A 12321-nucleotide genomic window follows, 5' to 3' on the forward strand; every position below is an offset into this window, starting at 1 on the left:
AAGTCAGAATTGTATATGACAAATGTCGCCGTTTTGCATTAAAAAGTTCCTTGTTGATGTCTCAAGAAGGGTAGAAATACAAGAACACACACACACACACACACACACACACACACACACACACACACACACACACACACACACGTTCTTGTACTTCTTACCTTCTTGAGACCTGAGAAAAATGCCTACCTCTTTCGGACCAGCCTTTCTAGATATATAAATAAGTATATTTACAACATTAATAATATATACATACTATGCAAATATAAAAAAGCTTGTTGTGAAAAATGAGTTTGGACTTTTGATTTTGGAGCAATGTTCACGGACTCTAGTTTTTGGCTTTCTATTAGATGCGATGGTTTTCCGTATTGGGACCAACAAACTTGTTCACCGGTCCTCATATAAACGGTACTTTTAAGTCCTTTACTTGTAAGTCCTTGTATTTGTTACCTTCTTGAGACCTGAGAAAAATGCCTCCCTCTTTAGGACCAGACTTTCTAGATATATAAAGAATAATATATACATACTATGCAAATATTTAAAAAAAATGTTGTGAAAAATTTGTTGGAAATTCACAGGAAAAAAGGTCACAATTTCACGAGAAAAACTTTCAATTTTGGCGGTATTATAATAAAAGTCGGAATTTGACTCAACGCAAGTCAAAATTTTACATTAAAAACTGAACATTTGTGCAATGTTATGATAAAAGTTGGAATTTTAATCAATAACAGTCGCAATTATACAAGGAAAGCTTAAAATGTTGGCAATTTTATGAAAATAGTCGTAATTGTGGCAATATTACAACAATTATCGGAATTTGGCAAAAATATGACTTAAGTCATCATTTTACTCGAAAATGTCAGTATTTTACAAGAACAACAAAAAAATTGGCAATATTGTGATAAACAGTCAGAAATGTATATGACAAATGTCGCCATTTTGCATTAAAAAGTTCCTTGTTGATGTCTCAAGAAGGGTAGAAATACAAGAACACACACACACACACACGTTCTTGTACTTCTTACCTTCTTGAGACCTGAGAAAAATGCCTACCTCTTTAGGACCAGCCTTTCTGTATTTATAAAGAAGTGTATTTACAACATTAATAATATATACATACTATGCACATATAAAAAAGCTTGTTGTGAAAAATGATTTTGGACTTTTGACTTTGGAGCAATGTTCACGGACTCTTGTATTTGGCTCTCTATTAGATGCGATGGTTTTCCGTATTGGGACCAACTAACTTGTTCACCGGTCCTCATGTAGACAGTACTTTGCCTTGCTGATGTCTCAAGAAGGGTAGAAATACAAGAACACACACACACACACACACACACACACACACACACACACACACACACACACACACACACACACACACTCCTAAAGCGTGATGTGATAGCACACAAAAGCTGTTTAAATAGCGATTCGCGGGGTAAACGAGCGTTGTGTAATTAGCAGCTGACTTGACCCTCTGATGAGAGAAAATCTCAATGATCGTCCATTTTTTCTTTTCTTTCCATCCTCGAAATTGTAATTGCAGCCTGAGGGAACGTGTTTGCTCCCGACATGATCCCCACCATCCATTCCTGTTTTAGTTCTGACTCCAAACACAACACAACTCCTTTGTTTACGCCAATCACAAATCATTTCATTTCAAAACATCACTTTCATCCTATTTGGGATTCAACGATAGAACGGATTAGAAATAATAAGATCCGTTTGAAGAAACAATTTCATCTTCAGGTGTTTACAAAGTAGAACTTTGGAGTGTCCGCCCTGAGATGGGTAGGTTGTGAGTTCAAACCCCGGCCGAGTCATACCAAAGACTATAAAAATGGGAGCCATTACCTCCCTGCTTGGCACTCAGCATCAAGGCTTGGAATTGGGGGTTGAATCACCAAAAATGATTCTTGGGCGCGGCCACCGCTGCTGCTCACGGCTCCCCTCACCTCCCAGGGGGTGATCAAGGGTGATGGGTCAAATGCAGAGAATAATTTCGCCACACCTAGTGTGTGTGTGTGTGACTATCATTGGTACTTTAACTTTAAATCAGGTATACACAACTATCTACGACATTTGTTGATATTTGTACGCATGTGAATTATTTTATTTATGTAAGGTTGTATACAGGAAATAACTGAAAGTGTGCGTAGCAGTGAATTGTAAGTTTCAATAAGGGTAACTTCTTCCCGCCCCTTTTTGGACATGTTGAGCAAATTGTCAGGTCCTTCATTATTTATCAGTACTAACTAACTAACTGTACTTCATGTATGCGAGCATGTTTTAGACTAGCGGTGGATGGTGGAGGGTGTGTCAGTCCATCGCCAGCCAGCCATTAAAAAAATAGAGCTAAAAATGAGCGATCATCTATCTTCACCAAAACGTGACTTTGGTCACCTGATTGACAAACACGGCACCCGAGGGTCTTGTGAGATGACGCTGGCTGCTGCCAGATCATTATTAAGAAAAAACGACCGACAGGAAGGCCAGAAACACTTTTTGTTTCAACAGACTCTCGCGCCGTACCTGCTGTCAAAACTCTAAAGACCGACTGCACAGTTCCTGTCTTCACAATAAAAGCCCTGCTTCATCCTGCCTGCGCTAACAAAATAAGTCTCAGAAAGCTGGCGTGGACGTTATCATCACTACTGTCTGGTTCCAAGCAATGTAAGTTTTTTGTGTTTTATTTGATTTAATTTTGTGTTTTATTTTTATTTTATTTATTTTATTGTGTTTTTCTCCTCCATTTGAAAATGTGGACGTTATCATCACTACTGTCTGATTCCAATCAATGCATGGTTTTTGTGTTTTATTTTATTTTATATTGTGTTTTATTTTATTTATTTATTTATTCTTTTTTTTTATTTATTTTATTTTATTTTATTTGGTGTTTTTCTCCATTTGAAAATGTGGACGTTATCATCACTACTGTCTGATTCAAATCAATGCAAGTTTTTTGGGGGGTTTTATTTTATTTATTTTTGTTTTCTTTTATTTATTTATTTATCTTTTTTTAATTTTTAATTTGATCTTATTTTATTTTATTTTGTGTTTTTCTCCTCCATTTGAAAATGTGGACATTATCATCACTACTGTCTGATTCCAATCAATGCAAGTTTTTTGTGTTTTATTTTATTTTGTGTTTTATTTTTATTTTATTTTATTTATTTATTTAATTTAATTTTATTGTGTTTTCCTTCTCCATTTGAAAATGTGGACGTTATCATCACTACTGTCTGATTCCAATCAATCCATGGTTTTTGTGTTTTATTTTATTTTATATTGTGTTTTATTTTATTTATTTATTTATTCTTTTTTTAAATTTATTTAATTTAATTTTATTTTATTTGGTGTTTTTCTCCATTTGAAAATGTGGACGTTATCATCACTACTGTCTGATTCAAATCAATGCAAGTTTTGGGGGGTTTTATTTTATTTATTTTTCTTTTCTTTTCTTTATTTATTTATCTTTTTTTAATTTTTAATTTTATCTTATTTTATTTTATTTTGTGTTTTTCTCCTCCATTTGAAAATGTGGACATTATCATCACTACTGTCTGATTCCAATCAATGCAAGTTTTTTGTGTTTTATTTTATTTTGTGTTTTATTTTTATTTTATTTTATTTTATTTTATTGTGTTTTCTTTCTCCATTTGAAAATGTGGACGTTATCATCACTACTGTCTGATTCCAATCAATCCATGGTTTTTGTGTTTTATTTTATTTTATATTGTGTTTTATTTTATTTATTCTTTTTTTAAATTTATTTTATTTTATTTTATTTGGTGTTTTTCTCCATGTTAAAATGTGGACGTTATCATCACTACTGTCTGATTCAAATCAATGCAAGTTTTTGGGGGTTTTATTTTATTTATTTTTCTTTTCTTTTCTTTCTTTATTAATCTTTTTTTAATTTATTTTATTTTATTTTATTTTATTTTATTTTATTTTATGTTTTTCTCCTGCATTTGAAAATGTGGACATTATCATCACTACTGTCTGATTCCAATCAATCCATGGTTTTTGTGTTTTATTTTATTTTATATTGTGTTTTATTTTATTTCTTTATTTATTCTTTTTTTTTATTTATTTAATTTAATTTTATTCTATTTGGTGTTTTTCTCCATTTGAAAATGTGGACGTTATCATCACTACTGTCTGATTCAAATCAATGCAAGTTTTTGGGGGGTTTATTTTATTTATTTTTCTTTTCTTTTCTTTATTTATTTATCTTTTTTTAATTTATTTTATTTTATTGTATTTTATTTTATTATGTGTTTTTCTCCTCCATTTGAAAATGTGGACATTATCATCACTACTGTCTGATTCCAATCAATGCAAGTTTTTTGTGTTTTATTTTATTTTATTTTTTATTCTTTTTTTTTTAGATTTATTTTATTTTATTTTGTGTTTTTCTCCTCCATTTGAAAATGTGGACATTATCATCACTACTGTCTGATTCCAATCAATGCAAGTTTTTTGTGTTTTATTTTATTTTGTGCTTTATATTTCTTTATTTTATTTAATTTTATTGTGTTTTCCTTCTCCATTTGAAAATGTGGACGTTATCATCACTACTGTCTGATTCCAATCAATCCATGGTTTTTGTGTTTTATTTTATTTTATATTGTGTTTTATTTTATTTATTTATTTATTCTTTTTTTTAATTTATTTAATTTAATTTAATTTTATTTGGTGTTTTTCTCCATTTGAAAATGTGGACGTTATCATCACTACTGTCTGATTCAAATCAATGCAAGTTTTTGGGGGTTTTATTTTATTTATTTTTCTTTTCTTTTCTTTATTTATTTATCTTTTTTTAATTTATTTTATTTTATTGTATTTTATTTTATTTTGTGTTTTTCTCCTGCATTTGAAAATGTGGACATTATCATCACTACTGTCTGATTCCAATCAATGCAAGTTTTTTGGGTTTTATTTTATTTTATTTTGTGTTTTATTTTATTTATTTTTTATTCTTTTTTTTTTAGATTAATTTTATTTTATTTTATTTTATTTTGTGTTTTTCTCCTCCATTTGAAAATGTGGAGGTTATCATCACTACTGTCTGATTCCAATCAATGCAAGTTTTTTGTGTTTTATTTTATTTTGTGTTTTATTTTAATTTTATTTATTTATTTATTTTATTTTATTTTATTGTGTTTTCCTTCTCCATTTGAAAATGTGAACGTTATCATCACTACTGTCTGATTCCAATCAATCCATGGTTTTTGTGTTTTATTTTATTTTATATTGTGTTTTTTTAATTTTTTTTTATTTAATTTTATTTAATTTGGTGTTTTTCTCCATTTGAAAATGTGGACGTTATCATCACTACTGTCTGATTCAAATCAATGCAAGTTTTTGGGGGTTTTATTTTATTTCTTTTTCTTTTCTTTTCTTTATTTATTTATCTTTTTTTAATTTATTTTATTTTATTGTATTTTATTTTATTTTGTGTTTTTCTCCTGCATTTGAAAATGTGGAGGTTATCATCACTACTGTCTGATTCCAATCAATGCAAGTTTTTTGTGTTTTGTTTTATTTTATTTTGTGTTTTATTTTATTTATTTTTTTATTCTTTTTTTTTAAGATTTATTTTATTTTATTTTGTGTTTTTCTCCTCCATTTGAAAATGTGGAGGTTATCATCACTACTGTCTGATTCCAATCAATGCAAGTTTTTTGTGTTTTGTTTTATTTTATTTTGTGTTTTATTTTATTCATTTTTTTATTCTTTTTTTTTTAGATTTATTTTATTTTATTTTATTTTGTGTTTTTCTCCTCCATTTGAAAATGTGGAGGTTATCATCACTACTGTCTGATTCCAATCAATGCAAGTTTTTTATGTTTTATTTTATTTTATTTTGTGTTTTATTTTATTTATTCTAATTTTATTTTATTTTGTGTTTTTCTCCTCCATTTGAAAATGTGGAGGTTATCATCACTACTGTCTGATTCCAATCAATGCAAGTCATCACAATCATACCAACATATATTCTTGTCTTCATGAAAGAAAGGAATTAAAAATGCTTGTATTATAATTAAACACCTTTAACTTGTTAACCTGAATATAAATGATAAATATGAATGTTCCCCTCCACTTGGTACATTTAAAAGTAGCTGGCCTGCACAAAAAGTGTGGCCACCCCTGACTTAAAACAACAACCAATATACTTGGTCTTATTTCCTGGTTGAGCTTGTTGATTAATTTGAGAAGTGCTGCCCCCTGGCTGGAGGTTTGTGTATGGTTTAAGAATGTAGTAGTAACATGAGTTTAATGTACGTTGTAAATAACTTGTATGTATTTCATGTTCGAACTGGTAAACTTTGTTATTTTTTGCAAATATTAGCTCATTTAGAATTTGATGCCTGCAACATGTTTCAAAAAAGCTGGCACAAGTAGTAAAAAAGAGTGAGAAAGACTTATTTGGAACATCCCACAAGTGAACAGGCTAATTGGGAACAGGTGAGTGCCATGATTGGGTATAAAAGCAGCTTCCATGAAATGCTCAGTCGTTCACAAATAAGGACGGGGCGAGGGTCACCAATTTGTCAACAAATGCCTGAGCAAAATTGTTTAAGAACAACATTTCTCAAGCAGCTGTTGCAAGGAATTTAGGGATTTCACCATCTACGCTCCGTAATATCATCAAAAAGTAAAGAGAATCTGGAGAAATCACTGCACGTAAGCCATGACATTACCGCACCTTGGATCCCTCAGGCGGTACTGCATCAAAAAGCCACATCAGCGTGTAAAGGATATCACCACATGGGCTCAGGAACACTTCAGAAAACCAGTCAGTAACTACAGTTGGTCGCTACATCTGTAAGTGCAAGTTAAAACTCTACTAAGCAAAGCCAAAGCCATTTATCAACAACACCCAGAAACACTTTCCCGAGTTCTAAAATGTGGACTGATACAAAGTGGAAAAGTGTTCTGTGGTCTGACGAGTCCACATTTCAAATTGTTTTTGGAAACTGTGGACGCCGTGTCCTCCGGACCAAAGAGGAAAAGAACCATCCGGACTGTTCTAGGTGCAAAGTGTAAAAGGCAGCATGTGTGATGGTATGGGGGTGTGTTAGTGGCCAAGACATGGGTAACTTACACATCTGTGAAGGTACCATTCATGCTGAAAGGTACATACAGGTTTTGGAGCAACATATGTTGTTATCATGGACGCCCCTGCTTATTTCAGCAAGACAATGCCAAGCCACGTGTTACAACAGCGTGGCTTTGTAGTAAAAGAGTGTGGGTACTAGACTGGCCTGTCTGTAGTCCAGACCTGTCTCCCATTGAAAATGTGTGAAGGCTAAAATATGAGAAGGGAGACTGTTGAACAACTTAAGCTGTACATCAAGCAAGAATGGGAAATAATTCCACTTCAAAAATGTGTCTCCTCAGTTTCCAAACCTTTACTGAGTGTTGTTAAAAGGAAAGGCCATGTAACACACTGGTAAAAAAAAATGCCTTTTTTTGCAAAGTGTTGCTGCCATTAAATTCTAAGTTCATGATTATTTGCAAGATAATGTGAACGTTAAATATCTTGTCTTTGCAGTCTATTCAATTGAATATAAGTTGAAAAGGATTTGTTGTATTCTCTTTTTATTGACCATTTACACCATTTTCACTGCTTTTGGCTTTCTTGTACTTTCAGTTTGGTTTAATAGTCTTTGTGTTAGGATAAATAGTTAGAATAAAAAAGTGTGAAAGTGACTTTCTGGTCCAAAAAGTGCACCAAAACCCATCCGAGAGTAACAAAGTGTTTCAAGTGGGAGATAGTAGACGTAACAAGTAGAGATGTCCGATAATGGCTTTTTTGCCGATATTGTCCAACTCTTAATTACCGATTCCGATATCAAGCGATACCGATATATACAGTGGTGGAATGAACACATTATTATGCCTAATTTTGTTATGATGCCCCGCTGGATGCATTAAACAATGTAACAAGGTTTTCCCCAAATAAATCAACTCAAGTTATGGGGAAAAAAAATGCCAACATGGCACTGCCATATTTATTATTGAAGTCACAAAGTGCATTATTTTTTTTTAACATGCCTCAAAACAGCAGCTTGGAATTTGGGACATGCTCTCCCTGAGAGAGCATGAGGAGGTTGAGGTGGGGGCAGGGGTAGGGGGTAGAGGGGTGTGTATATTGTAGCGTCCCGGAAGAGTTAGTGCTGCAAGGGGTTCTGGGTATTTGTTCTGTTGTGTTTATGTTGTGTTACGGTGCGGAAATGTTTGCCATTCTTGTTTGGTGTGGGTTCACAGTGTGGCGCATATTTGTAACAGTGTTAAAGTTGTTTATACGGCCACCCTCAGTGTGACCTGTATGGCTGTTGACCAAGTATGCCTTGCATTCACTTGTGTGTGTGTGTGAAAAGCCGTAGATATTATGTGACTGGGCCGGCACGCAAAGGCAGTGCCTTCAAGGTTTATTGGCGCTCTGTACTTCTCCCTACGTCCGTAAAAAAGTCATAAATTGTACTTTTTGAAACCGGTACCGATAATTTCCGATATTACATCTTAAAGCATTTATCGGCCGATAATATCGGCAGTCCCATATTATCGGACATCTCTAATCTTGACATAAAGATATGCGCTCGGCATCATGATTTTTTTTTTATTTCATGCTTGAAATAAGAAATGATGACTTTAAAAAAGTAGTTTTATACTTGTGAGTGTTGATGACACAGCTTTGCAACACTTGATATTCTAGTTTCAAGCATGTTTTACTCAATATAGGTCATCAAATCTCAGCAACAAGCTGTAATATCTTACTGAGATCATTTAGGACCAAAACACTTAAAACAAGTAAAACACTCTAACATAAAATCTGCTTAGTGAGAAGAATGATCTTATCAGACAGAAAATAAGCAAATATCAGCCTTATTTGACATATTTCATCTTACTTAGATTTCACTTTTTGCAGTGTACTGAGGAGGATAACATCTCTGTGGTTGCCACGGTGACCATGCATCACCAAGGTTTCCCCAAAATAAATCAACTCAAGTTATGGAGAAAAAAAAAATGCCAACATGGCACTGCCATATTTATTATTGAAGTCACAAAGTGCATTATTTTTTTTTAACATGCCTCAAAACAGCAGCTTGGAATTTGGGACATGCCCTCCCTGAGAGAGCATGAGGAGGTTGAGGTGGGGGCAGGGGTAGAGGGTAGGGGGGGGGGGGGGGGTGTATATTGTAGCGTCCCGGAAGAGTTAGTGCTGCAAGGGATTCTGGGTATTTGTTCTGTTGTGTTTATGTTGTGTTACGGTGCGGATGTTCTGCCGAAATGTGTTTGTCATTCTTGTTTGGTGTGGGTTCACACATATTTGTAACAGTGTTAAAGTTGTTTATACGGCCACCCTCAGTGTGACCTGTATGGCTGTTGACCAAGTATGAATGGCATTCACTTTAGTGTGTGAAAAGCCGTAGATATTAAGTGACTGGGCCGGCACTCAAAGGCAGTGCCTTTAAGGCACGCCCCCAATATTGTTGTCTGGGTGGAAATCGGGAGAATGGTTGCCCCGGGAGATTGTCGGGAGGGGCACTGAAATTCGGGAGTCTCCCGGGAAAATGGGGAGGATTTGCAAGTATGACTGCTCTGTACTTCTCCCTATGCCTTTTAAAAAGTCATACATTTTACTTTTTGAAACCGATACCGATCATTTCCGATATTACATTTTAAAGGCATTTATCGTAAGATAATATCGGCAGTAAGGAGTGGTACCTCCAAGGCGCTGTAGTACATCCTCTTGGCGTCCTCGTCCGTCTTGTCCGACATCAGGTAGGACTTGATCAGGTACTCGTAGAAACTGTCCCCCAGGCCGCCGATGGAGACGTGATCTGGAAGAGGACCAGAGTCTTAAGAGGTCCTGTGACGTACACAAGTCTGCAATTAGACCCCCCCCCCCTCGCCGCCTGATCACTTTCACGTCTTTCCTGGTCAAATCGGAAGGATCCAATTTTCCAGAGTAATTGAATTTATTATCATTTCAATAAGCCCAGAGCGGCGCAGCTTTGAAGGCAGACATTAATAAGCGAGAAGCAATTGACGGACGGCTCAGTGGCTTCAGACGAGGGCGGCGGCCTCCGCGGCGCCGTAAATAGCGAGCGCTGAAAAGACTTTCGATGGAGCAGGGAAACCAATCAAAACACATCCGAGCCAGCAAGGGAAGCAAATCACTTTTTATTCCTGGGACTTTTTTGGTGACGTCATCGTGAAAAAACAATGTGATGATAGCCATAGAAGTGGAATTAGTGATGATAGCCATAGAAGTGGAATTAGTGATGATAGCCATAGAAGTGGAATTAGTGATGATAGCCATAAAAGTGGAATTAGTGATGATAGCCAGAGAAGTGGAATTAGTGATGATAGCCATAGAAGTGGAATTAGTGATGATAGCCATAGAAGTGGAATTAGTGATGATAGTCATAGAAGTGGAATTAGTGATGATAGCCATAGAAGTGGAATTAGCAATGATAGCCATAGAAGTAGAATTAGGAATGATAGCCATAGAAGTGGAATTAGTGATGATAGCCATAGAAGTGGAATTAGTGATGATAGCCATAGAAGTGGAATTAGTGATGATAGCCATAGAAGTGGAATTAGTGATGATAGCCATAAAAGTGGAATTAGTGATGATAGCCATAGAAGTGGAATTAGTGATGATAGCCATAGAAGTGGAATTAGTGATGATAGCCGTAGAAGTGGAATTAGTGATGATAGCCGTAGAAGTGGAATTAGTGATGATAGCCATAGAAGTGGAATTAGTGATGATAGCCATAGAAGTGGAATTAGTGATGATAGCCATAGAAGTGGAATTAGTGATGATAGCCGTAGAAGTGGAATTAGTGATGATAGCTATAGAAGTGGAATTAGTGATGATAGCCATAGAAGTGGAATTAGTGATGATAGCCATAGAAGTGGAATTAGTGATGATAGCCAGAGAAGTGGAATTAGTGATGATAGCCATAGAAGTGGAATTAGTGATGATAGCCATAGAAGTGGAATTAGTGATGATAGCCATAGAAGTGGAATTAGCGATGATAGCCATAGAAGTGGAATTAGTGATGATAGCCATAGAAGTGGAATTAGTGATGATAGCCATAGAAGTGGAATTAGTGATGATAGCCATAGAAGTGGAATTAGTGATGGTAGCCATAGAAGTGGAATTAGTGATGATAGCCATAGAAGTGGAATTAGTGATGATAGCCATAGAAGTGGAATAAGTGATGATAGCCATAGAAGTGGAATTAGCAATGATAGCCATAGAAGTGGAATTAGTGATGATAGCCAGAGAAGTGGAATTAGTGATGATAGCCATAGAAGTGGAATTAGTGATGATAGCCATAGAAGTGGAATTAGTGGTGATAGCCATAGAAGTGGAATTAGTGATGATAGCCATAGAAGTGGAATTAGTGATGATAGCCATAGAAGTGGAATTAGTGATGATAGCCATAGAAGTGGAATGAGTGATGATAGCCGTAGAAGTGGAATTAGTGATGATAGCCAGAGAAGTGGAATTAGTGATGATAGCCATAGAAGTGGAATTAGTGATGATAGCCATAGAAGTGGAATTGGTGATGATAGCCATAGAAGTGGAATTAGCGATGATAGCCATAGAAGTGGAATTGGTGATGATAGCCATAGAAGTGGAATTAGTGATGATAGCCATAGAAGTGGAATTAGTGATGATAGCCGTAGAAGTGGAATTAGTGATGATAGCCATAGAAGTGGAATTGGTGATGATAGCCATAGAAGTGGAATTAGTGATGATAGCCATAGAAGTGGAATTAGTGATGATAGCCATAGAAGTGGAATTAGTGATGATAGCCAGAGAAGTGGAATTAGTGATGATAGCCATAGAAGTGGAATTGGTGATGATAGCCAGAGAAGTGGAATTAGTGATGATAGCCAGAGAAGTGGAATTAGTGATGATAGCCATAGAAGTGGAATTGGTGATGATAGCCAGAGAAGTGGAATTAGTGATGATAGCCATAGAAGTGGAATTAGTGATGATAGCCATAGAAGTGGAATTAGTGATGATAGCCATAGAAGTGGAATTAGTGATGATAGCCATAGAAGTGGAATTAGTGATGATAGCCATAGAAGTGGAATTAGTGATGATAGCCATAGAAGTGGAATTAGTGATGATAGCCAGAGAAGTGGAATTAGTGATGATAGCCATAGAAGTGGAATTGGTGATGATAGCCAGAGAAGTGGAATTAGTGATGATAGCCAGAGAAGTGGAATTAGTGATGATAGCCATAGAAGTGGAATTGGTGATGATAGCCATAGAAGTGGAAT

At 34.9% G+C, this 12321-nt stretch overlaps 1 protein-coding gene across 1 annotated transcript in view; it reads right to left on the reverse strand.

Annotated features, from left to right (window-relative positions):
• The window catches only part of LOC133605420 (mannosyl-oligosaccharide 1,2-alpha-mannosidase IA), a 458157-nt gene that overhangs the window by 26180 nt on the left and 419656 nt on the right, over positions 1-12321 (reverse strand). The window contains exon 8 of the mRNA XM_061958737.2: positions 9742-9857. Within this exon, the coding sequence (XP_061814721.2) occupies positions 9742-9857 (116 nt within the window). The remainder of the gene's footprint in view (positions 1-9741; positions 9858-12321) is intronic.

This window comes from Nerophis lumbriciformis, linkage group LG04 (genome assembly GCF_033978685.3).
Source record: "Nerophis lumbriciformis linkage group LG04, RoL_Nlum_v2.1, whole genome shotgun sequence".
NCBI lineage: Eukaryota > Metazoa > Chordata > Actinopteri > Syngnathiformes > Syngnathidae > Nerophis > Nerophis lumbriciformis.